Source organism: Mycteria americana, chromosome 6 (assembly GCF_035582795.1).
Source record: "Mycteria americana isolate JAX WOST 10 ecotype Jacksonville Zoo and Gardens chromosome 6, USCA_MyAme_1.0, whole genome shotgun sequence".
Classification (NCBI taxonomy): Eukaryota; Metazoa; Chordata; class Aves; order Ciconiiformes; family Ciconiidae; genus Mycteria; species Mycteria americana.
Genome location: NC_134370.1, coordinates 5,470,435 through 5,496,319, shown reverse-complemented (window position 1 = coordinate 5,496,319; position 25,885 = coordinate 5,470,435). Strand labels below are relative to the sequence as shown.

Sequence of the window (25,885 nt, the reverse complement as noted above, 5' to 3'; positions counted from 1 at the left end):
TACTTTGGGACTTTTGATTTTCCTTTCATAGGCCAATCTTTTAGGAGTTTTTCAGAGCCAGGTCTGCAATGTTAGAAATACCTGAAGGATTTGATACATGTTCAGGTGCTGAAATGAAACATCATCTTATCTTCCCATCTAGAATGCCAGGTCGATTTCTAAATGACTGTTGTGCAACTGATTCTCTTGCCACACAGCATGACAAACTCCAAAAAAAAAAAAATGTGAGTGGGCTCCTTCTCTTCAGGCTTTATGGTTTTTTGGAAGCAGTTTCTACTATTTTAAATACAGGGCAATACATCTGTTTTGTGCCTTTCAAAATCCGTCCAGAAAGACTGTAAAAGCCAGAGATCTGAATGCGGCAAGGGTCACTATTACACTGCAAGCACTGTACAGGCCCCGTAAGAGGGGATGTGACTGACACAGAAAGCCCTTCCCATGTCGAGCATCCCACAGTTTGGAATCACAACCTGGGATACTGAATAGATTTTTTTTTTTCTTCGTACATCACTGGCTCTTCAAGAGGAAAGAAAGCAATTTTTGTACTACCTTAAGTACCTTATTTGTACCAACTGAAACCATTATTTCTCCATAAGCACATATACGTGTAAAGATATATATACGTGTAAAGATATATATACGTGTAAAGATATATATACGTGTAAAGATATATATACGTGTAAAGATATATATACGTGTAAAGATATATATACGTGTAAAGATATATATACGTGTAAAGATCTGGAGATTTGGTACAAACGACGATGTAAAAAGACTGACAAATTCCCTGTGTTCACAAAGAACTTGATGATCTGAATGGTCTTATCTCATTCTAAACTGGTTACACAGAGATAAAGATTTGCATCCCACATTGCATTCCCTTAATACAACACAGCTGGTGAACTACTAATTATACAGCTGTCAGACTCAGCATGAAGTTAATTCTGCAGTAAGTTGCACTTAATAATGGTTGCATGATCATGCCTGCGTTATAATTACTTTGGCAGATACCCTGCTGCACTTGCATGTTATCCAGGATGCATTATCTGTTTACTTACATTGCTCTGAGGCTAGTCAGCTATCACTTCCCTATTTTTATGCTGATTCAGTCAGTCTGAGCCTCATAGTCCATGCAATCCACCTCTTGGCCCTTTGCCACACTTCCCCACCATGCTTCTGAGCAAAACTACACTCAGGTCTTCGAACTCCTTGCCCTTAAGTGAAAAAAAAAAAAAAAAAAAAAACCACCAAAAACCAAACCACCAAGAAAACCAAGCCAAAACAAAAAAACCCTTCCTGGTTCTAGAGTCCCCTGTCTCTGTACAAAGATACAAAGCGGGGCTTCCTGAAGAGCCATTAAGGTAATGACAAAATGGTGTTGCCATCAGGACACCATGTAGTGCTGTATTAAAATTAAGGATATGAAATGTATTGCAAAAAGGCAAAGGGGAAACTATAAAGAAAAAGGCCTCTGGCAGCCTGAGATTCTTGTCTATATTATAAAACTGAACAGATTGGTATAGGGAAATGAACTATTACCATCGTACAGTCACTGGTATTTCTTTAGGCATCAGACACGTTTGAACCAGTAACCTGGCTATAAAGCGTTCACTGTGTGAAGGTGCATCCAAATTGCTGAAGCTCTTTGATAGACAGTAGGCTGACACCCCCTGTATCCCCCTCTCATGGCTAGCTAGCTTTCCGAAACGGAAATAATTCAGACTGCATGATTTTGCAGTAGAGTGATGCGTGCCTTCGATTTGGATAGCTTTTCCCAGCACCTTTGTGAAAGTTTCTTTGATCAAATGAGTCACACATGTACCCTCTGATAACGGGAATACCTGCAGCAGCACTAAGACAATAGTCATCCCACATGTAAAGCTCTGTTCTTCTGGCATAATGCTAACAGTATCATATACAACCATAAGAAACAACTCCAAATGTTAGTCAAGGCATAAACCCAAAGTATTATGCTTTGCCCTAAAAACCAAATTTGTGTAGCTCACGGAATGTTTGCTTCTGAATAATGACCACTGGGTCAGATTTTTGAGGACATTTCTCAGCATCCCAATTTTTGGTTGGAATCTTTCTTGCTTTTGTATATATTATGCTACAACCATGCCGAAATGCTCATAATCTGCAGCAGGTATTGTTCTGCTACCTCTAGCCACTTAGTGACCTCTACTCCCTGAAGTAGCAGCAGGATAAGAAAGCATTCTGGAAACACAAAAGAACTGTTAACCTAAGATCTGAGAGTATACAAAAGGTAGGCAACTTCATAGAGTAAGAGGAGGAATGCCGACACTATACCAATACCCACATTTTGATACTTAAAGAAGGAAGATATGATTTTTTTTCTCTCCAGTATGTCTAAAATTTATGACATTTGATATTAACTAACAACACATTATTTCAGTCATTCTGTTTGAGGAACCCCATGCACACCAAAGCCATCAAAAACATCTCAAGAATCAGCAAACACACAATACCAACATCTTCTAGTAGCAACTTATGTTTCCTGTCACAGCTCTAGCAGTCCATCTGCTCATATTGACAACTGGCCAGTAGTAACTGTGGGCTTGGGGATGCAACTTTTTAGATGGCAATAGCTATATGCTACTGAAAAGACAGGCAATTTTAAGTTGATGTTACTTATACATCTTTAAGTACTATTTAAAAGTCATCCCAAAGTGCTACAGTGAACTGCGTAAGTCTGCAGTACAGTTTCTCCCACTACATGACCCTCATTTCACAAGCTCAGGAACAGAACTGCAGAGAGTAAAGCTGTTAAAAGAAAAACATCTCTCATTGTCCACATACCATACGAGGAAAATGGTAGGTGAAGCTGTAACCGCTTTATGAAAAACTAGACAAAAAAAATGCTCCAAAACATATTGCTGCTTTGCAGACCTGCGGCAAGCCATGGCATTAATGCTGTGTCAAATGCAGGCACACAAACCCCAGTATTTTATCCACTATTGGAACTACACAAAATTTCCACTGGGAATCTGAAAACAGCAACAGCTACACGCAGAGGTAGCTCACGGTAGCACAAGAGAAGAATTTACTTCAGAGTCTGAACCTCAGAACTCTCTGATTTCTAGTTGGTTGCCATTTTCTGTCCCATTATGCCTTGTCAAAACAAGCCAACACTGCAGGGCCTGTCCAAGAGGCACCGACTTCCCCAAAATACATCCTGGGAGTTACTGTGTAGAAGCAATGGTTCACAGCAAACTGAGAATCTGATTAACAATAACCATACCTAAAGAGAGCTACAATTACATCCAAGTTACAACAATGTGTTTCCTTCAAAGTGAGTCCCAGAATGCCACATACCCAAGACCACTGAAATGATACACTTAAAAGTTTTGGGACAGTCCACACCAAACTGGTAACCTGTAAAGATTTTTTTGCAGAATACAATTTTTTTGCAGAATACAATTTTTTTTCTTATTACTCTAGTTAACAGCCATAAAGTCTTGGTGTACTGTGTATTGGTGTAACATACTCGGCAGGCACCGAAGTCAGACTTCACAAGGACCTTTCGTTTGTTTTCTCTCATTTGCCAAGAAGTCAGAGCTGACTTCAAGACCATTTTAAGATATTATAACCTTTACCACGAGTTTTGCTTTTCAGTTTTATAAACCCAAGTGGCAAATACTCTTAAGCAAGCCACGGTAAGTATTTTTTCTTTTCATTACTGTTATTAATCACTTATTTGATGATACGCCCTCACATTTGAATATTCTACCAGTAAGAAAACTTTATTCTTATTGCTATGTTTTGTACTTCCACATCTAAAATGTCGTACAAAACAGGAATAGCTAAACAGCAGAGGAAGAAAAGCTCCTATACATCTCCATGTGGCAGCATGCACATTTTTCACTTTTCTGATTAGCAAGGAAAAACAAAAGGTTACATTTAGGGCTCTTCAATTTCCACTGATGCTTTCATGCTAAACTTTACTCCCATATATAATTACTTCAAATTCAGTAGTCTGCAATAATAAATGTAAGTAGGAATTTGCATAATTTAAATAGGTACATGGCACACCTTTAAAAAAGTCTATTAAAAAAACCCAAAAAACAGTTCTAATTGTTGAGTAACTCTAAGAACTATCACACTGATTGAAGATGCTAACTCCTCACACGCAAATCATAACATTGAGTTAATACCGCAATGCCAAGTACAGCAGAATATTTCATACCTGTATGAATTCTGATATGCTCTATGAGCCGTGCTGTTCCTTTGCTGGCATAGTTGCAGTATCGACACTTCAACTTTCCATCAAATGTCCTTTCAAACCCATCCACTAGCATTCCTGAGTTTTCATCCAGTGAAACTTCAACAGAAGGATGATCCAGACCATTCTGATCACCTTCTGTCCCAGCTGTGAATAATGCAACAGAGATTTCAAACAAGAATCAGTGGGATACTATCTATCATGCTGTGAGAATATGCCAGATATCTTTCACTTCTGTATGTCCTTGGTCTTTAAATATACAGAACTATAAGAACAAAACCTAATTAAAACAGAAGTACGTACACATCTTTTGTGATGTGAAAATTACTATCAGAAATGCTTCCATACAACTGTAGGAGTCTGCATAATTATCTGGAATGTAAACAGTGCAGTCATTCTCAAAAAAATAAAATCTGATAGCACTGAAATTAGCTTACCTCCCTGAAGAGTCTCTGCTTCCTTGTCTCCACTAACTGATCCAGAAATCATATTTACATGGTGAGTCTGCTGTGTAAGATATTCCTGAAAATCTTTTACAAAGTCCAAAGGTTCTGGCTTCTTTTCACCCATATTCACTCTTTATGTTTACAGCCTCTTGTGCCTAGAAAGAAAAATATTTTCAAAACACAAGTGTCATTAAATTTGAATGCATTCATAAAACCAAGTTTGGGGTTTTTTGTTTTGGGTTTGTTTTTTGGGTTTTTTTTAAGCAAAGAATTACTTTTACCACACAGCATGACTCAATGCACAAATTGACAACCATAAGAATATTATTTTTAGAATTTTTAACTCATTAAAGATCACCAAATACACATTACTGGGGAAACCGTTTTCAGCAACAGTAACATAAGGACAATATCAAATTGGATAAAGTGACATAATCAAAATCAACTTGTCTTTTGATTTTTTAAATGGATCGTACCTGAATTTCAGTTCCCTGCTAAGTAGCAAACATGTTCCAAAATGTACTCCCAACAGGTCAGATAGAAAGCACAGAACACAGCTTCTCCACTTTCCCTGGAAGGAAAAAAAAAAGGGAAATGTAGGTCCATTATTCTTCTCAACCCCCAAGAGTTGTAAGAAAGAAATTTGAAATAATCTATATGTTTTGAAAGACAGGTTCTAACACTGTACTGCTATGATTTTTATTAAAACAATTACACTTCTAGCAAAAACTTTCCAAAGACTGCATCCACTCCTTCGTGTATCTCACTGAAAGCCATTTCTATCTCACTGATCATTTGAGTAGTTTCTCTGGTGAACACATGGCTCCAAAAAATCCCAGAGTTGGGTAAGTCAGTTATGACAACTGTAATGTTGGGAAATCAACTGAATGTCGCTGATTAGCAAGATGGAAAGAAGCCCTACAGAGACCAGTATTTCCCAAAATTTTAGTTTCCTATCCTGCATAAAAGTCTTAATCCATTTCATTATTTTGTATTGAAATAATAAAAATATTCACTAGAAGTCACTTGTCATGCTCTTTTCTGGGACTGTAAATGACAAACCTCTTGAGTCTCAATTTGTAATGAATTTAGGAAGACAGAACTTAGGATTCAGTTGCAAAGAGGGCAATGAGTCAGTCACATGATTATTCCTGCAGATTATAATCAGAAGTAATTTATAATGCTACACTTTCAATAAGAATATGTTTTTGTTTTCCAATAGCTACTAAACAAAACATCAGGTGATCTACAGAAACTCAAGTCCTGAGTTCAAGACCACATTTAAACACATTCCCCTGTATTTTCAAAGTTATTTACATGCGTTAGTTCATTTTTGGCAGCCAGATGAGTATGTTCTTTCACATCACACCTAAGTGTGCTCACCTATTATCATTATAATCAACATTAAGTTAGTTTTGAACACATCCTTACGTATCAATTTTCCCTACCCTCTTTCAGATGTCACCAGCCTCGTGCAGGCTTAAGTTAATTTGTGTTCCATTTGTTGGTGTCTCCTGCAATAAAACAAAGATATCAGAAGATGAATTAAAGATCTGGAAGAGAATACCAGGACAATGTAATGTAGAGTCCCGACCAGGCCAACTTTCACCCAATTATAATGAGAAGAAATAACAATTTAAAATGAAAACATTCTAAATGTTGAATGGTTCAACATGAAACAACGTTAAAGGTCCATATTTTCACAGAAGGATCTGTGTATCCCTTTGTGTAAGGCACAAAAACTTATCTGATTGATTACTTTTATAATGACTTTTAATTTTTAAAGAAAATTACACAAGATTTTAAAAATCTGATTGGGGAAAAGACATTATTTTGGTGATCAACTGCATAAAACTTCCTTTCTCTACCTCATCAATTTAACTTGAAAACATTCATCCTTCTTTTTTTTATGCCAACGTAGATAAGTTGCCACAATTGAAGCACCACCTCAAACCTCTACATTTGTATGCACAAAAGAACCGTTTGTGATTTTACATGGTATTTTTTTATAGATATACAACCAGCAGTTCTCCTTTTCAGGGAAGAATGATACAGATCAGATGCTTGCTGTGTCACTACCACAAACTAGTAAATGCAGTTTTAATTATGAGAAACCTGAGCAGACCAGCTCGTGTTTCACGCACTCGAACGAACTGATCACACCAGATGTTCCTCAAGTTCTACTTAAACAGAACATTTTCTGCACAGGCAACTACATCTTCTCCAGCTTTATACACCGGCGGGTAGAATCCTGGTTATTCATTTTCTACACAGGCATAACTGCTGAATTTAACACTAGTTACGGTCCTGATGGGTACTAAGTTTATTGTCTAAGAAGTGCCATTGGACTTGCTAGGACGAAAGGCGTTATAAATATTTTGCCTAAAGAATTCTGCTAAAGAAAGTAATTCAGATGCAGTAAACCCAGTAGTTTAACACACAGAGTAAGAACTCACACTGCAGTAATTATAAGAGAATAAAATAATATATAACTAAGAGCACATGTATGCATCCCGCTTTCTTTTAAGGAATTAAGGGAAAAAAAAAAGGGGGGGAGGGGGGAAGGGAAGGATCTCTCTGCCCCAGTCTCATCTTTTCCAGTGCAAAGGACTTAAAATTAACATAACGAAGGAGGAAGGATCCCAAACTCTATCCAAGCCCTTCCTGCTCTTCTCGAGGAGTTTTGCGCGTGGGAAGGGGAAGAGGAATCACAGCGTGGGTGTCTGCCGGGCAGAGCCCCACGACCTGTCATCAGCCACGGAAAACTGCCGGTTGCTCCGCCACCCCCTTTCCACGCCAGACGGTGTACGAACACCCCCGCGTTTCCTCCACCTTTCTCCGACCCACGCCACCTTCACGCGTGCGCAGGAAGCGACACGGCCACGGCAGACCTCCGCGTAAACCTGTGTGTCCCCCCGGCTTCAAAACAAGGGAGAAGCCGAGGGGCTGCACCGGCCGACCCGGCGCCCCGCTCCCGGCGGGGCAGCGCGGCTCCCCCCGCCCCGCTGCATTTCCCTCGCCGCTGCTCACCCGCCCCGCGCGGGGAGCCGACAGCAGCGTCCCCCGGCGAGGCGCCCCCGCCGCCCGGCCCCCCTCACGTCAACGGGAGGCCCCAGCGGGGACCCCGCGGCCGCCGGGCAGGCGTGTCACGGCGGCCGCCGCCCCGGAGGGGTGCGGGCCGCGCTCCCGCCGGGGCCCCTCACGGCGGGGGGCGCGCGAGGAGAGGCCGCCACTCACCGCCGCCACCCCGCGCCGCGGCCGCCGCCCGCCACCGCCGGCGCCGCCATGTTTGTTGTGCCTCCCGCGGCCCGGCCCGGCCCACCGCAGCCTCGCGAGACCGTGCCGAGGGCGTGGCCCGCCGGTCGCCGCGCTGCGCGCGCACCGGCGGGCGGGGGAAGGGGGGCGGTGGCCCTCGCGTCGCGGGGGCGGGACGGGGGCCGGACCGGACCGGACCGCGGCGGGCGCCAGCATGGCGGCGGCGGGCGGTTGGCTGAGGAGCTGCGCGAAGGTGAAGCGGGGCGCCTGAGCGCGGGAGAGGGGTGGGCCCCCTCTCCTACCGGGGCGCCGGCGTCCCCCGGTGCTTCCGAGCCTGCGGGTGCGGCCCTGCCCGTTGCCAGGGCGACGCCGGGGCCGCCGGGCGCCTGAGGGAGCGGCGGGCCGGGGGTTCCGGGCGCGGGGGGTTCCCGCCTCGCCTGTCAGCTCCTCTCACCTCACACCGCCGGTCAAGGCGGCCGAGGAGCCACCGAGCGCCGCGGTGGGGGCCGTGTGTGCGCGGCGCTGCCGAGGAGGCCCCCGCCTGTCCGTTACGCGGCTCTCCGGTCCCGCCTGTGGGAAGGGGGTGCCGCGTTCCGCTGGCGTTCGCCACGGGCTGCGGCCTGCCGGGGACGAAGGCGGCTCCGGTGGCGCGGCCGCCCGCCGCCGCAGCGGCCCCCGGGGAGCCGCTGGCTGGGGCTCGGAGCTGGCGGGGCGCGGGGTCTGCTCGGCCGGTTCGAGTGCAGCTCTGCAGGGGGTGAGGGTGGGGTTGGAAAGCCCTCTTCTCCTTCTGCCTGGCGTTTCCTTGTACGGAGGGGTGGTGTTGGGTAACTTCTTGCTACGCAAAGTTCTTACAAATCTTTGTGAAACGGTTTGTAGTTGGAGCAGCCCACGGCTGATGTGCCTGCGGGAAGACAGCACGGTTCTAGCAGCAAAGGTGCTTTGATGTCTCCTTTACTTACCTAAACAGACAAAAGGCTTGTGGCATTGTAGGGGTAAACAAAACACAAAGGAAACAAGCGGAAAACCTGGGTTTGTGCCACACATACGCTTTTACTGTGCAGAGTGAGAAGACATGCTGGCCTGGGACCTTCTCATGACAGCTTGCAGGTGTGTTATGACAACTGAAGTAAAGAAAACCAACGCCATAAATGAGGGCAAGCAAGCTTCCTGTGATGGAGCTTCTCTGCTGAGAAATAGGAACTGTTTGGAAGCCAGCTAGGACAGATTCAGGAGTGGAAGTCATCAAGGAAAGCAAAGTGAGCTCAGGAAAATATATTGCTTTGGCCTTTTTTTATTTATATCTTAATGCTGCAGCCAGGTCTGCCAGCATTAAAATCTCATTTTAGATTGTAAAACAAACAGAAGGAAGCCTAAAGAACCAATCTTTAAAGAGCTGAGGTGGAGGTAAGAGTTGAGATAAATAGAAAAATCAATGTTATCAGCAACCCAGAAACCAGTTTTCAAATACATGTGTTTAGCAGGGCAAGTAGTCTGAATCTTGTAGTAGCATAAATCATTACCTACAGAAAAAGAGGGGGAAAAAAGGCAGGGAAGCAGTATCAAAGCATTTGAGTAACGTACATGCACTTTAAATAACTATCTGAAAGTTAGTAATACTATATGACTGCATGACTTATAAGAATAAAAATGTAAGCAATAATGTAGTGACTTGATTATTTTTTTTTAATCTAAATGTTGAAATAAAAAAATAATTTCTACACTGTGCTATTACTCTGGCATACCTGTGGGTTGCTGCTCTGTGTGGGGGTGTTGCCAATGTAGGTCCCATCCCTTGGGGCCATCCTTCTGGTTTTAAGACTTTTCAAGGTAACCTTGTTAAGAATATTCCTTTTGTCCTCTAGCACCATCTCAACTGGGTATCAAACAGGCGTTTATCAAACCCTGTCTGCATACGTACGCTAAGGGCTGCCTTTGTTTCTCCTGCCGTGGAAGGGCACCTTTCTCTGCCACTCTCAAGTGGGTTGGTTGCAGTGGAAGAGCCTCCGTGTGAAAGCCTGGGGTGGTTTCCACCAAGGGGGAGGGATGGGAAGGGAGCTAAGGGACAGTGACTGTGAGCGCTGACTTTCTCAAAACCTTTGGCATTGTTGCAAACTGCTGTAATGGCTGTAACCTGTAACAACCACCGAGCTGTTTGCTGTGTTTGAAAGCTTCTACTTGCTAGCCAGGCTGTTGGCAGGTCAACTCAGCCAGTACAGCCCTGCGCACTTGTCCTTGACCTTGCTGAGCTGCTTTTAATCAAGTTTCTCCAGCTTCCCATTTTCAGGGAAACATATGAGAAAAATCTGCGTATTTTTTGTGGTCTACAAAATCTGTACTTCCCACTTGGGTCGGGGCAGAGTCCTCTGCATGCATTTAGTGATGTGTTCTCCTGTGTGGTCGATAATTCTACATCCAAGTGTCAGGTGCCATCAAATGAAAGCAGAGGTAATCCCAGAGTTGTTGTTTCAACAGTACTGGCTTATTGCCTACCGAGCATACCTACTTGCAGCTTTTCAAAAAGTTTTGTATTCTTAGAAAGGCACCGTGCATTTTTCCTGACAGCTCTGGGTCAGTACTCGTGAAATATTCTCAGTGATTCATCTGTGGTTATGCCACCACGAAAGAAAAATGCTCTTTTCTTTGTACTTGGAAATAAAGTAGTGGAAGAAGCAGGACGTGTGTGTGATTTGTGATTCTATAACTGCTCTGGAAGCATACTGTGTTAAATATATATATATGTGTGTGTGTGTATATACTTAGGTTTTTTCCTTCTCAGACCTTGCTAAGAATATGGACTTACGCAGGTGGATGTTTAATGGTCTTACACATCTGGGTGTTGAGTGACCCTACCATAGCTGGATGTTCCACGAATAATCCATTCCTGACTGACAGCTTCCGGAACATGGTTCCCTTGGGTTTTATCTCTATTAAAGCAACTCTTTCTTTGTTTTTCTGGGAAGACCTACAGTGACTCCAGTAACTTAGTCTTCATTTGGAAGTGTTGCAGCAATTGCTGATCATCCAAACTTTGTATTCATGAATCAGCCCCAGTAGTCAGTATGTGTTTTATGTGACCAGGGGGTGTTGAATGTGAATGAACATTGAATATTCACAGCAATATTTGTTTTCTATATTACTGCTTCTTACTATTATTTTTGTCAGACATGACTGGTTGTGCTGAAGTCGAAGCTTCCTTACCATAATAGACTTACGCGTCTTGTCTCTAAGACAAAAGGAGTCCGTAGATCTGTTTTACATCAGTTCTTCAGCCAGGGACATGACAGGTGTTGAAAGCCAACACGAAAGAGAGTGAATTATTAGAAAGATCAAAGGAATTTTTACTTCCTGACCCCAAAGTTTCTGCCATTTTTGGGGGAATGCTGCTATTGCAGCGTGCATTGCAAAATTGCCCTGCGTTCTGTGAGCTAAATAGCAGTCTGGTTATGGCACAGTCAGTCGGTCTGCTCCCTGTGGGGTTAAGAGCGTGTCCTGGCAAAAATGTATGTTGGCAGGCATATGCTCATATATGCATTATTTTTGTGGCATAAAATTTTTATGGCACAGTAGAGCTGTGTCTCTACTGGGGGTTTCTGTCAGCAGCTGTAAGACATTAATGTCTCCACACTTTAGACTGACACAGCAATAGTGACGGATCTCTGTAGCAAAGATCTGATCTGTAGACGTTAGCCACAGAATAAGTTGGGTTTTGGGATCTATGAGAGCAAAGCCATTTTTCTGTCTTGTCTCTTTTGAGATCAGTCAGTCAAACTGTGCTTCTTTTGAATACGGCTTTTCAGGAATACATTTTGCATCCATTTAGCTACTTGTTAGCATCCATTTAGCTACTTGTTAGCCTGTTACTTTTTAAGCCAGATCATACTCATTATGCTAACTTTTTAAAAAATCCTAAGAAATTATTCTGTGGTTAGAAAGTATATTAGCTTTCAAACCAAACGTGTTCCTTTCTAAAGCCTGCTGTTATCTACTTGAGTAAGTAGTTTATAGTTCTCCAAGGTACAAAACTAATTACCTGTCACAGTATCTATGTCCATCCACCTGACAATCACTATGCGTAGCTTGTTCCCAAAAGCCACTGTCTGTTCTGTTCATTTTTGTGACTTTTGCTATCTATGCTTAATGCCAGTCCCCCTATAGTAAAACGCTCTGTAATACCTCTGCTCTCTTGGTTGGATAACCAATGCTTCTTGATATCATTTGAGATTGTTGTATATCGTGGACAAATGGGGAGAGGTTAAGCATAAATTATTTAACTTTAGTTCCTTCCTGTACTTTTTAAATAAATCAACCAAATAAGACACATTAATTATTAGTTACGTAGTACTATCAACATACTACCTATAGGATTTAAACTATATAGAAATTAACTATACAGATGCATTCAAATGCCAGGGCTTTGTCTCTGAAATGTGTGCTCATTCTGAATACCATTAAGCAGTGGGTAAGAACTGAGTTTGAATACAAAAATCCACAGCAATGTTAAAAGTTATGCCCTTTCTCAGCAGAATACCAATAATCCAGATGAAGTGCTATCAGATTGCTTTAGAAACAAGAGTTGGTGGCCCCTAGAAAACCAGGGAGAAAGCCGAGTCTATCATTAAAGTTGACAGGTCTTCTGTAAAAAACATTTGTATGTCTATTTCACATTTACTCCTATCATATTTGTTAATGAAGATATTAATTCTATCAAAATATACACTTACTACTGTGAATATTGCAGCAGACTTGTGAAATCATCTATAAAAATAAATACTATCAGCACAGTTTATTTGCTGTAAACACTAAAACTGACTAAAATTAATGTTTGTGAATACTTTGTAGAATAACATTGTGTTAGCAAACTTCCAGAAGGAAGATTGTTTGGGGTTAAAAGAAGAGTAATTAAAGGTTATTTTCTTTTAGGACACTAGGGCGTTTATATGTTTTCAAAAACTTTCAAACTAGACATTGAATGTAAGTTATATTTCCTATTCATTTACTGAATAAAAACACTGGGTAAAATTGTGTATTGCTGTCTGTATACAAATACAAATTCTATTAACTGTTTGCATGTTCTGTATTTATTGTCAACAGCTGAAAAGAAATTTGCCAGCGTACTTGGCTCCTTGGAGGGCTTCTCCGTGTGTCTTCAGATCCTCCAAATCGGAACTCATGCCAAATCTAGCCAGCGACGGAGTTGTCTGTGCTCCACTTCAGACATTCACTGAAGAGGAGACGATGCTGAAAAATATGGGTACCTATTATCTGTGTGGTTAAAATTCAGAAATGTCTAATCTGAAGGGAAATTTTAGCTTAAAAATTTATTTTCATTATTTAATTATAGTTGTTGTTTAGTTAATGTTAAAACTGCTTTAGTTCACAAGGAAGAACGTAATGTTCTTTTTCCGTGTTACCATTGCACAGTTCCACATACCACAGTGCAGTTTACTCTGCATAAATAAATATTAACTGTTTAAAACTGTTGCTGTAGTAGAAGTGAAGTTGCCTGGCATTGACTCGTGCCCTTTCTGAAGTGTTTAGTTCAGCTACAGTTAACTGCTCTAGCTGGTTTGCAGAGATTTCAGGTATACCCAGAACAGTGACAGATGTGATGTGAGTGTCTGCAATGCAGCCAGTCCTGCACGAAGATGACAGTTTCAGAAGGGATCCTCAGAGCAAAGGTGAAAGAGTGAGGATCTGCACATCTGGGAGAGAGCTTATAAAAGGCTCCAGTTAAACAAAACCAGCCTTATTCATAGGACTTTGTGCACTCAAAATAGCACGTGTTAAAGCCTGAGACCATCTTCCCAAACTGCAGGTTTAATTTATGAAGAAATAAGATACAGCTAACAAAACAAGGGGTGTATTTGAAATACTTTCTATAATTTTTTTGGTCAACTAATGTTACATAAGTGTTGCTGAGATGCTTTCAAAGTTTCTGAATTTATAGGAAGTATTTGTTTTGGTTTAGAGAGTTGTAGCTCAGTTCAGAAAGAAATGATAATTGAGCTTTGTGGCACATTACCTTGTTTCACTCAGGCAACTTTTTATCCTTTTATTAACTTGTCTGGGAGAGTCAGAGAATACATGCATAACCTGTCAGAAGTACCATATTACTGTTATATTGATCTTCAAGTAGGGTGTTAGAATACTTACACACTTTCTTACTTCTCTTCATTACAGTGACAAAATTTGCTCAGGAACGAGTTGCACCTTTGGTACAAAAAATGGATGAGAATTCGAAAATGGAAGACTCTGTAATACAGGGATTGTTTGAACAAGGGGTCTGCACACTTTTACTTAATCTTTTATTCAGAAAGTGATATCATTTTATGAATCTCTAGCTGTGCACTTTTTGGATTTTTAGATTAAAAGATTGAGGGATATAATTCAAATGAACTAATGAATCATTACAAATTTTGGATTTATCATCAGCAGGGCAACTATCTCTTTTTTTTTTTTTACTGCATTATCACTCTTCATCTTTTCCTATAATATTCTTTCCATCTCTCCCACTCCCATACCACATTCTTTGTCTTATTTTTAAGTTCCTTATCTCCCCCCCCCTTTTTTTAATTGGGTAAGCATAATTGCATGGAATGCTGGAAGTGCCATGATTCTGATAAGTGTTGCTGGAAAAGGGTATCAGGAGTCCTCTATGTCCTTACTGGGCAACCACAAGGACTTGTGTTGCAAATATCCTGTTGATCATTCCTGGATTCAATTTTAACCTTTCCTGCTATCAAACCTAAATCTTGTCTGTGTTTAGAATGTCATTTTGTACAACAACAACTCTAAATATTAGACTTCTGTTGATATTGCAGTTGTTCTGGAAAATGTACTCAAATTAGGGTGGGTGTGTATACTGCACGTTAATTATTTCTTGCATGAATTGACTATCAACTTCTGTGAAGAGCTGTTAGTTTGTTAAGGGTATTGAAGGAACACAGGTCTTTGGGGAAGGATCTGGAAATACTTACATTCTGTGGGTTTTATTTTAATCTCTTGGCTCAGCTTGGACTAACAAGTTGTTGACAAGAACTAACAGATTGATATATTTGCATCTTTTACATTTCAGCTGATGAGTATTGAGCTTGGGGAAGAATATGGAGGAACTGGAGCTTCATTTTTTTCAGTCATACTGGTGGTAGAAGAATTGGCCAAAGTTGATGCAGCTGTAGCTCTTCTATGTGAACTCCAAAATACACTAACAAATAAGTTGTTTACCACATATGGAACAGAAGAACAAAAGAGAACTTACTTGCCCAGAGTTGCTAAAGATACAGTGAGTCAAAGTCTCACTTTACTAAGCTATAATATAATTTTTAATAGTTGAGTAATGATAGTGGGGCGGTTTTTTTCAGTAACTAAATGGGTGACTGCAGCATTGGGAAATATGTGTGAACTTTGAAACACTGGTTAGAGCTGAGATCTGTGGTGATACAGATACATCCCGTCATCAGTAGCTGAGAGGTAAAAGTGGAAAGGCACTTATTAGTTTCATTAAAATTTAATTTACTGTGGAAAAGAACTTTAAAGCAGTTGACTTTGAGAGACATGTAGTTACATAGTGTTTCTGTTCTTAATCTCCATATCTGAAACAGTTACTTTGATGCAATAGTTTAAAATGTTTGAATTTAAGAGACTCATGCTTGTTTATAACTATTTTTGTTGCAGAATTTGTTGTATGTTGTGCCTATATGTTCAGTAAAAAATAAAATTAATTTTTCCCTTCAATTGACAGATAGGCAGTTTCTGTCTTTCGGAGGCTGGATCTGGCAGTGATGCTTTTTCTTTAAAGACTCGGGCTGAAAAGAAAGGCGACTACTATATTATCAATGGCTCAAAGATGTGGATTAGCTCAGCAGAACATGCGGGAGTTTTCTTTGTGATGGCAAATACAGATCCATCCTTAGTAAGTTGCTAAAGAATAGTTGCATTTCAGTGACAGCTGATTATATATGAAACTATGGATTTTATATTAATAATCTGATGTTAAAGGTTAATATTCTTTGAACTTTTCCTAGCTGAGAGCAAACCTTTAAAAATATTTCCCAACAAAATTTGCGAACTCGCCAAGCAATTTAAGAAATTCCTCCCACCAGGGGAAATAAAAATGTCAGAATCATAATTGCTTAGATGAAGAGCACAGCATGCATTGGTATTATTCTGAGTAACAGAAGAACACGTAGTCTAAGTCGTTCCAACCCTTCTGACTTAACTGACAAGTTGCTGTGGTTAAAAGGCAAAATAGAGCTTAGGCTACGTGCCCTGGAAAACTAACAAGAATACAACAGCAAAGTATGTTCACGTAAAAAAATACATAGCTGAATATGCATGTTTCAAGTTTTGTCACTAAATTGGATATAGGTAGTAGATTCAGAAAAGTCAACTGCACGCTCTAAAATGTACTATACCAATACGGTAGAGTGATAGTCAAATACAAAACTAAATTGTTTAAAACTTTTATTTTTTAAACTTCTTCCAGTATCACTTGCTTAAAAATGTAACTTGAAGATATTTATTTTTAAAATTAAAATTTCAGGTTTTGACTAAATAAGAAGAGGGTTTTTTCTTTCATTGTATCAAACAGTTGAACATCGTGTCGCTTTCTGAATTTTTATTCATTTCTTCACAAGCTGGTGGGTGATTTGAGTACTACATACAATGAAAATATATTTGATAAGCCAGCTTCTATATTTGTTAACTGCTGTGCATTGCCTTATAATCTGAAGTTGTTTCTGTATTAGTGTAACATTTTAAAAATATATAATAGATTGTCTTCTTAAAGTTAGAAATTTGCTTTTACATATTCGAGGAGATTAAAAATCAATGCTGCTCAAAGATTAAATAACAGTTGACATCAGTATAAATGAGAGAACAGACCAGTGTAGAACTGTGTACTGAAATGTACACTCTGCACTAGCAGGTCCCCTTTGGTGAGGTGGGCTATCATTGAGGCGAGATTGAAACGGCAGCCTTCTCTTTAAGAAGAGGCAGCTCTTCCAGAAGAACCACAGGACTTTTCCTGCCTCTCACTGCCACCCTCTTAGTGAGAGGAGGTGCTGTGGATGCTAGGGACAGGAAGAGATGGAAACATGGCCAGGAACACCTCGCATTTCTGTCTCATGGACCTTGTAGTATGTTGCGTAAGAGACACTGCTGTGGTTCTGGCTGGGGTTGATGCTGAGGAAGCAAGAATGAGTGGTGGAAAGGAGAGAGAACTGGGAATAAGAATTACACAGAGGGAAAAAGAGAAAGTGACAGCTATCAGGAATCACCGTTTTATACTTCAAGAATCTACTTTAAGGCTTCAAAGATATGAAGATTTTAAGCCTGTATGTAGGAGATGCCAGAATTTACATTGGCTATACAATCTATGTGTTCTCACACGCATTATTTAGTGCCCTGTCTAAATCATTATCTGAATACCAAATCAAATCTTTGAGCTTTTTGATAACAACCATCATAATGATTTCAGACTACTTTATTAATTATATTCCCACTACCTCTCTAAAGTGAAGAGACAGTCATATCAATGTTCTGCAAACTGGAATCACAAGGAGAATGTGTGTTTCTTGCCTAATCTAACACCCACCAATTCTGGGTGTTAGATTAGGTCTGTTCTAATACTTAGAATTATACTGCACTTTGAATATTCAAGCACAGTTCCAAGTGATGCCAGTCTCATCAGTCAGTGCTCTTACTTTGGACAATTTTAAAAGGAAGAGTATATATGCAGCCTTCCATGAGAAGAGTAGCTGAAGTAATTGGGCTTAAGTAAAATCTTGCATCCTATAGAATCATCTGACGTGGGTTTAGAGCCATTATTCGTTTGACCACTTTAGTCTAAAGATACCCTGTGTCTTCTTGCAGTCCATTGTTTGACTGTGACATACGTTCCAACAGCAAGCAGTAACTTCACTGCACAGCAATGACTTGCTTTCCCAGAGATTTCCAGTACAGACAGGCAGTACAGTCCTCTCTGTTTCATTTACATAATACCAGTCTGCTGTCTTATCAAAAGAACTTTTAAGGTTGTTCTGATTATGTTTTCCACATGGAATATTTTAATAGGAAGGTGTCTCTGGCCTTTGTTAAACCATAATTAGCAGACACAGAGGGAACAGATGACAGTGCCAGTGTTTCATTTAGTAATATAGTATTAAGCAGGTGTAAAATTTCGGTACTGGAATGAGATATTTAGACTGCCATTTGGTGATATTAGTATAAAAAACAGTTCTTGATTAATTTTTAATTCATCCTAGGGATACAGGGGAATTACATGCTTCATAGTAGATCGCAACACAGAGGGACTACACGTAGGGAAGAAAGAGGACAAGCTTGGAATCAGAGCGTCTTCCACCTGCCCAGTAACATTTGAAAATGTTAAGGTATTGTAAGTTGTTTAGCTTCTGAAGCATAATATGTGTATAATTGGAGCTTGACCACGTATAAGGAAAGAAAGTTAACTAAATTCCCAATATTTTTTTTCTTTAGACATACTGATTGTTTGGCATATTTTAACTTTTTCCTCCCTATTCTTTCACAGAAGTCTTGAGGGGGGGTTGGGTTTCTTAAATTTTGATGCAGTTTTTCTCAATCGTCAGTTTATAGTTGCATGTATCAGTAAAAGTTCTAATCAGATATTCTAGGAATCAAATGTCTGGTTTATGTTTTGTGCCTTCACTTATGAGGAACATTAAATAAAACGTACACTGATTCACCTGTGAACCCTTCTCACAGTTGTGAAGCAGAATAGAAGAGGAATAATTGAGTGGTTTTATTCTTTAGGTTCCTGAGACCAATATCCTGGGACAGGTTGGACAAGGCTATAAGTATGCAATTGGAATGCTAAATACTGGCAGAATAGGTATCGCTGCACAGGTGGGTAATTTTGTTTAATACTGAATACAACCAGTATATAACTTTGAATTTGGATTGACATTTACAAAATATTTAAAGCTAATAAGAATAAACTATTTAGAAAATACTTTATTAAAAACTAAATTGCCACTAGATGTCACTATTCCTGTGTCTAAGTTATGGTAAAATACTGAAACAACTGTCAATGGTAAAATTCTCCTTCGGTGACATAAGCAATAGATTTAGAAAACATTACATGGCAATTAGTTTGTCTTTGGTGGTTAACTTATTGCTACTGAAATATATCAACATTTTTATCTTCCATTATGCAAATTTATTTTACAAAAAAAACTAGCTTTGGAAAATATAACACATGAAATGTATAATATCAATGCTTCCAGCTGTGATCGTATGGGATTGCCAAATGTAACCTTATGCTGATGTTTTCCCAACAGCTTGTTTTTAAAAGTTAACTTATTTTTTAAATAAATATGATTTTTTATAGCAGAAGTGTCCTAGTTCATTGTTGTGTTTGAAAATTGCACGTTATAGCATTTTAGGGGAAAATATTTGCTGACCTTGGAGGTATTTCAAAATGTTGTATTTTGTTGTAAACTCAATTTGGATCTCAGATCACTGCTGCTTTCAGTGGAAATCAGGTTCCTCCTTATGATAAAATGACTTATGACAAGTTTTTATATTTTTAATTTGCTTTTGAAAGTAATCTTTTCTTTGTTTCTACTTTGTTGTGGATCTGGTTGTGCTGTGTAGGGTGTAATATGTCCGTACTACCAATCTCCCTTATCTTTTGCCCTAGTTTGCAAACAGACCAGAAGTAATAGTCCTCATGAAATTTAGACTTTTCACGTGGCAGTATACTATGCTGCTAAATAGGTCGGCTTTTCCATCATTTCTGAAGATTATCTGTGATTAAACTTTGTCTGATATGGCGTGGAAAAACTAGGGCTGTGGGCCCCGTTGTTCCCAGAGAAATAAATAATATAGAGGCCCTTGCAGTAAAATACATGGTCTGGATTTTACTCTTAATTACTCCAAGTTACACTTACAACCTAATTAAAAGTGAAGGTCAGGTAGTTGTTATACTTTAGTTACTACTTTCTTGGCACCTTCAAATGAAGAGAAATGTACTTCACAGAATCACAGAATCACAGAATTGTATAGGTTGGAAAAGACCTTTAAGATCATCGAGTCCAACCGTAAACCTAACACTACCAAGCCCACCACTACACCATGTCCCTCAGCACCTCATCCAACCGTCCTTTAAATACCTCCAGGGATGGCGACTCAACCACTTCCCCGGGCAGCCTGTTCCAATGCTTGATAACCCTTTCAGTGAAGAAAAATTTCCTAATATCCAGTCTAAATGTACAAGAATGTACAAGAACAGCAGTTCTAAAGCCCTGTACTATTGAATTTAGTTTTGCAGTAGTAATAGTTTTAAAAGATAATGAACACCTTATAAAATGTAATTGTGGCTGTGAAAACAGTTTCAGATAGTTTTAGTGCAAGGTAGCTGCATATATCGTTACAGGAGCTGAAGTTGATATACTTGGTTTATCTGTATGAGTTTATATAAGAAGGCAACAAATCTGATTAGCAGCAGACTATTATTTTACTATGTTCTTTTCCCACATACTCATTTTCTTGTGTATTGTGGGTTTTTTTTCCTAGAATCTTAAATTATTAAGGAGTAGATGTCTGAACCCAGTCAGAGTCATGTTTTTATCTTCTTGGGGCCCTTGGCTTTCAGCTTAATATGTGGGTCTATCCAAAAATACCCGTACACTATTGTACATCATTAAAAGTAGTTTGACATAAGCTGCTTGATGTGACAGCTGACTGCCACGTTGTAGTATCCTGTCTTGACTTAGAAAAGTTTTATGAGATTCCAATTTTACTATATACTGTTAACTCGCTTTTTGATAGTTCTTCATGCCATTCATTTCCCTTTTTTTTTTTGTTTGATGCTTCCCCTTATCTAATTTCCTATCTTTGTTTTTCCTAGGAAAGAAACTAGGTAGAAAGAATGCGTTTGGATGAATGATGGTTATATAATGAAACCAACTGATCTTATTTACTAATAGCTATATATTCCAAGATATATGAAAGGCAGGGTCCTTTCTTTACTATCTTGTTTGGAATGGAATACACTTCTCAAAATTTGGTAGTTAAAAAAACCATAAAACTAGTTTACTTTCCAGATTTCATAATGTTTCTTTAGGCTAACAAATCAGACACTAGGGTAGATACAAGTTACTTCTTTATAAATGTTCATGTGTAGTTTTCCCGGATGTTATCCTCCAGGATAACAATTGTGTTTTGCCATCTTTGCTGCTGAGTGAAGAGAGTGTGTGAAAAGACAATGGGTCTTCTAAAATTGTTCTGTTGAGGGTTTTTTTTCCTAGAAAATGCTGGAACAAATGTTATCTCTCCTTCCACTATACTAGTTTTCTAACTCCTGAAATAAATCACTAATTCTGACGGTCTAGTGTCTTCTATAAAATGAGAAATTATTTTTATTACGAAAATAGCTTTGAATAATCATGCAAATTATTTTTCCTTTAGTAGTGTAATATAGATCTATAGATCTTTAATTTACAGCAATTTTCCTGTGTAATTAAGAATTTTGCCAGAAACACGTAATATTTGTGCAACCACATTTGACCCATAACTTTTGTTCAAAAATTAGTGATAGTGTTTTCACAAATACTTTGCCTTTAGTAAGAAAGTTTCTTTCAGGAATGGAATAGTATGGAATAGGCTTATTCCTCAAAGTTTGGGGTGTTTTTTATCCTAACTCACCTCAATATGTCTTATTTCTTACAGATGTTAGGTCTGGCACAGGGGTGTTTTGACCATACGATTCCCTATACAAAGGAGAGAGTCCAGTTTGGGAAAAGCATATTTGACTTCCAGGTAATTGTTAATGAACACATGGGAAGTTTCCTCCAAGAGAGTAGTAGTTACCACAGTAGATGAAGTCAGTAAAATGAGTAATCCTATTTGCATAGTTTGTGGTCCACCTTGTGTCATGTCTCTACTTCTCAAAATTTGAGAAGAATTTCAGATGAGCATTCATCTGCCATGTAAAATATATAAATTCAGTGCTCTGTGCCTTTGCAAGTACCGTATAAATAATTTAAAACTTCAAAACGTTATTAACATAACTCCTGTTCCTTGATAGTATATTCACTGCCTTTGAAAATAATACACGTGGAACTCCTTTCTCTTCTGATTTTAATATCACAGTATGTTGAATGTGTTCCAGTTTTTATACCGTTTCATGAGGTGTAGGGGAAGGCCTTTTTCTGGAGACATTAGAAATTATAAAAAGATAAGGAAAACTGATTGAATTATTAGATTTCCTGTGTTACATGAAGACATTTAGTTTTCATGATAATATCTGTATCTTAAAACGAAAAAGACTCTTTGTTGCAAAAATGATGTATAGTTTAATAAGGAAGATATATAATTGTAATTACTATAGTAATTTTCTTGTTAAAAGAAACCTACATCTCAGATGAAGGGAAGGAACATTAGTACTACTCATAATTTATACAAATTTTAGGAACCAGCCACAGATATCTAGGAAATTATTGGAACTGCGTCTTTTGAATGGGAAATGGAATTTATAATTGCCGAATCATTTTGTTATTTTGACCTGCATATATATTTTTGCAAATTTTAGGGAGCAGTGTTAATAAGGGTTTCTAATAAGAGGAAAGATTTCATTGTGTTTTAGGAGCAAGTTAGACAACTAAATATTCGTTTTCAATCATCATAATGTTTGGGTCTCCTTAAATAAACCTATTCTTCTGTAATACCTGCCATTTAGAGGTGAGCTCCATCACCTTTTTCCTTCCCTTTGAATCCATTCATCAGTCACATTCTCTAGACTTTTATGCTGCTCCTAACTCTTGTCTCATGGTTATGGGACATGGGAAGAAGTGGTTGTCACCTTGCTATTTCTCTACTTTACTTAAGTACTTCTTTCAAGTTTTTCTCAGTTAAGCTCACAGCTTTGATCTACCCGTGTCTCTGTGGTGCTGAGGAGAGCGTTAAGATTTGGCTGAAATTTTCCTTGATATTCATGGGTGCAAACAGGTTCATGTTGAACCCTCCTGTCCAGCCAGTCAGGCAAGAATTTCCCCAGTACTCCTGAATCCAAGAAGAGGGAAGCAGAAAATGGGAGTGCAGCTCCTAAAAGGACTTTGGTGGCCCAGAGGTTTTCCAACGTCAATGGCATACATGCAGACATGTGCAGACTTACTAGTCCATCTAGATCTTGTATTTTTATTTTAGAGTGTAGCGTTTCACCATGTGTTTAGTGTTTCACCATGTTCCGTGGTGAAAAAAATGGTTCTTTCTAGAAATTCCAGTTGAGTACCAGATACTGGTTCTGTCTGACTTGTGGTGTGGTTATTACAGGGAATGCAACATCAGATAGCTCAGGTGGCCACGCAGTTGGAGGCAGCGAGGTTGCTGACCTACAACGCAGCCCGTCTTGCAGAAACGGGAAGGCCATTCATAAAGGAGGCGAGCATGGCCAAATACTACGCTGCTGAGGTAACCTGCAGTTTCTTTATTCAGTGGATTTATTTCACTGCTCTTTAAACGCTTCTGTTACTGAATGTATATACCTTTTAATTCATGTTTTGCTGTGAGATCTGTGGATGTACTTTTACCTTGTTTCTCATCCTCAGTCCATGTACGAAATGTAAAGTAGGCCACCAAAGAATGAACTGCTCACGCCCCTAAATAAAATTTTGAAAAACAAGTGACAACATTAAAAGAGAAAGTGAATTAGTATTTTCAATCATCTAGAGAGATTTAATTCTCTCAGAATTCTCTTTTTGTGGCTGGAGAATATGGCATGGTGAGGCTTCATTTGTGACCATTCAACTCTGCTGGTCACAACTGCGAGTCTTAACATGATTCAAAACTGTTTTGCTTCTGCCTCTTTGTAATTGCTGCCTTGCATACCGCTGCTAGTCTTTTTCATAGTGCAGCATATTAACTATTGCAGTAATGGTTAGTGAATTCTTGATGTCCTCTGGTTTAGAAAAATGTCATTTTTATTCTAAAATGACTTGCATAAATAAGATGATACAAAAACATCAGTCCTTCCTCTTCCCACTTGGTCTAGTTACTGCTTTAATTACTGCTTTGTTTTTGCTTTAAATAGCTACAAAGCATAAAATTTACTACCACCTGCATGAAGTTGAATCCTGAAATTGTAACTCTAAAACTATTTTCATAGGTTGCAACACTGACAACTAGTAAATGTATTGAATGGATGGGTGGCGTTGGATTCACAAAAAATTATCCAATAGAAAAGTACTATCGTGACTGCAAGATAGGTGAGTGATAGTTTCTTAACAAGTATTTCTTGTAGCGTTAGTAATACTAAAGTTTGAGGATTAATGACTGGCTATGTTTTTAAGATATTTTTTCCCTGAGACTGTTCTAATCAACACTGATTCAAAGGCTCAGATATGAGAAGGTAAAACTTTAGGTATAAATATCCATGTATGTAAGGCTAGTTGAAATGTTTCATTAGATACCAATAAAATACAAACACACACATTGTGTCCCATTCTATTAAGAAAATTCCAGTTCAAAAAAATTGAAAATACTTTATTTGGCTTTAAGATCTGGATCTATGTGGAGTTTTATTTTCAAGACTTCCTTGTTCACTGTTATAATCCTTGGACATAACAGTTTGACATTTCTAACAATATTACCCTTTGACTTTTATTGCTGATAGCATTTGTAAATATTTAAATTTTGTTGGTTATTTATGAATTGCTTTTCAGGAAAATGTCTTGTCATTGTGTTGTACCAGTAGAAAAGTATTTTAATTGTTGCAGATAATAAAATATGAACATTTATGTAAACAATAATTCTGTTCCTAGAACTCGCTCAGTAAAGCTTCACTTCGTAATTGTAAATGTTCTAACTGGACTGTTAGAACAAGATCTTGGTCTCTCTTCATATACTCACTGTGGGTTTATAGTCTTCTAACTTATTTTCTTCTGATTTCAGGTACAATATATGAAGGAACTTCAAATATCCAGTTGAGCACCATTGCAAAAAGCTTAGCACGGGAGTACTGAAACCATAAGGACTTTTTGACTGTTAACAGAAATTATTTCACTAAACATTCATTGTGAATTACATATTTATTTGTAATTATAAAAACCATAAATAAGAATACATCATCACAGACAAAATCATAAGGAAAACCATGAATTCCCCATTTCAGGACAGTGAGTGTGTAATTCATGCAAAATCATGAATTCCACTTTCAAATCCAAATCATGGGTTAAAAGTATTTCTTTCTGCCTGAGACACTTCTAAGCTAACACATTGGCTGAAATTATTTGGTTGCTTTAGGTTATACAAACAGTGTATCTCCACTTTGAGATTTCAAAGTGAAAAGAAAAGAAGCCAAATCTTTGGCTTGCCTGGTGTGAAAGGTTCTGTTAAGCCACCAAAGGGCTCTACGTGTGCAGCAGAACTGTTGCATGGCATGAAGCTGCTGTTTGTTCGTGATGCCCTTTATTAGCATGGGGTACAGGAGAGGTATGTGGAAAGAGATAGAAGTGATGGTTTCCTCTCTCCCAGGTGGAGTGATGTCTGTGGAGCTGCTGTAATTGGAGTAATTTTTATAGCAGCCCTTAGTGTGTTCTTAAGTATATCTTGGTAATTAAGCCCTTCCAGCCCCAATTTGTAGTACTGAAAGGTGGATAATATCTACCTCCCTTTCCAGCCTTCTCAGCTGTTAAGGGTTTTAATCTAAGAGGCTATTTATAGTTCTCCTTTCATAAAAGGTTGAGTTGAAATCTTTGTGAAATGGGGTTAAAAAAGCTCTAGTAGTTCTGCAAAAAGACAGAGATATAAGCCAGGTAATAGGAATGCTGGGATACTACCTCACAGTGGCCTTTCCATGTTCAATGTATTTTACAAACTTCAGTCCTCAGAGCCTTCCTGGGAGTTAGGGAGGGACCGTTAATTTGCAGCCTAGAAAACTTGCTCATGGAAGTTAGTGGTTCTC

The 25,885-nt window shown here is 39.0% G+C and overlaps 2 protein-coding genes across 4 annotated transcripts in view; one reads left to right on the top strand and one right to left on the bottom strand.

Moving 5' to 3' along the window:
- Window positions 1-8,419, bottom strand: part of IKZF5 (IKAROS family zinc finger 5) — a 16,011-nt gene extending 7,592 nt beyond the window's left edge. For 2 of the 3 annotated variants that reach the window (XR_012776112.1, XM_075504392.1), the window contains exons 1-5: window positions 7,927-8,034; window positions 6,138-6,203; window positions 5,166-5,260; window positions 4,681-4,844; window positions 4,208-4,390 (exon numbers count right to left, since the gene is read on the bottom strand). Coding sequence is in view for 1 of the 3 variants with exons in the window: in XM_075504392.1 (XP_075360507.1) it covers window positions 4,208-4,390; window positions 4,681-4,813 (316 nt within the window). In the remaining 2 variants the exon portion in view is untranslated. Of the gene's footprint in view, window positions 1-4,207; window positions 4,391-4,680; window positions 4,845-5,165; window positions 5,261-6,137; window positions 6,204-7,926; window positions 8,035-8,398 lie in introns of those variants that run through there. The other variant, XR_012776113.1, reaches the window with a different exon arrangement.
- On the top strand, window positions 8,138-25,885 carry ACADSB (acyl-CoA dehydrogenase short/branched chain). The gene is made up of 11 exons (XM_075504391.1): window positions 8,138-8,197; window positions 13,036-13,195; window positions 14,125-14,225; window positions 15,020-15,226; window positions 15,686-15,856; window positions 18,210-18,335; window positions 18,736-18,828; window positions 21,655-21,744; window positions 23,257-23,394; window positions 24,089-24,188; window positions 24,874-25,885. Exons 1-11 carry the CDS (start codon window positions 8,159-8,161, stop codon window positions 24,942-24,944), a joined length of 1,296 nt encoding a protein of 431 aa, XP_075360506.1. The 5' UTR covers window positions 8,138-8,158; the 3' UTR covers window positions 24,945-25,885.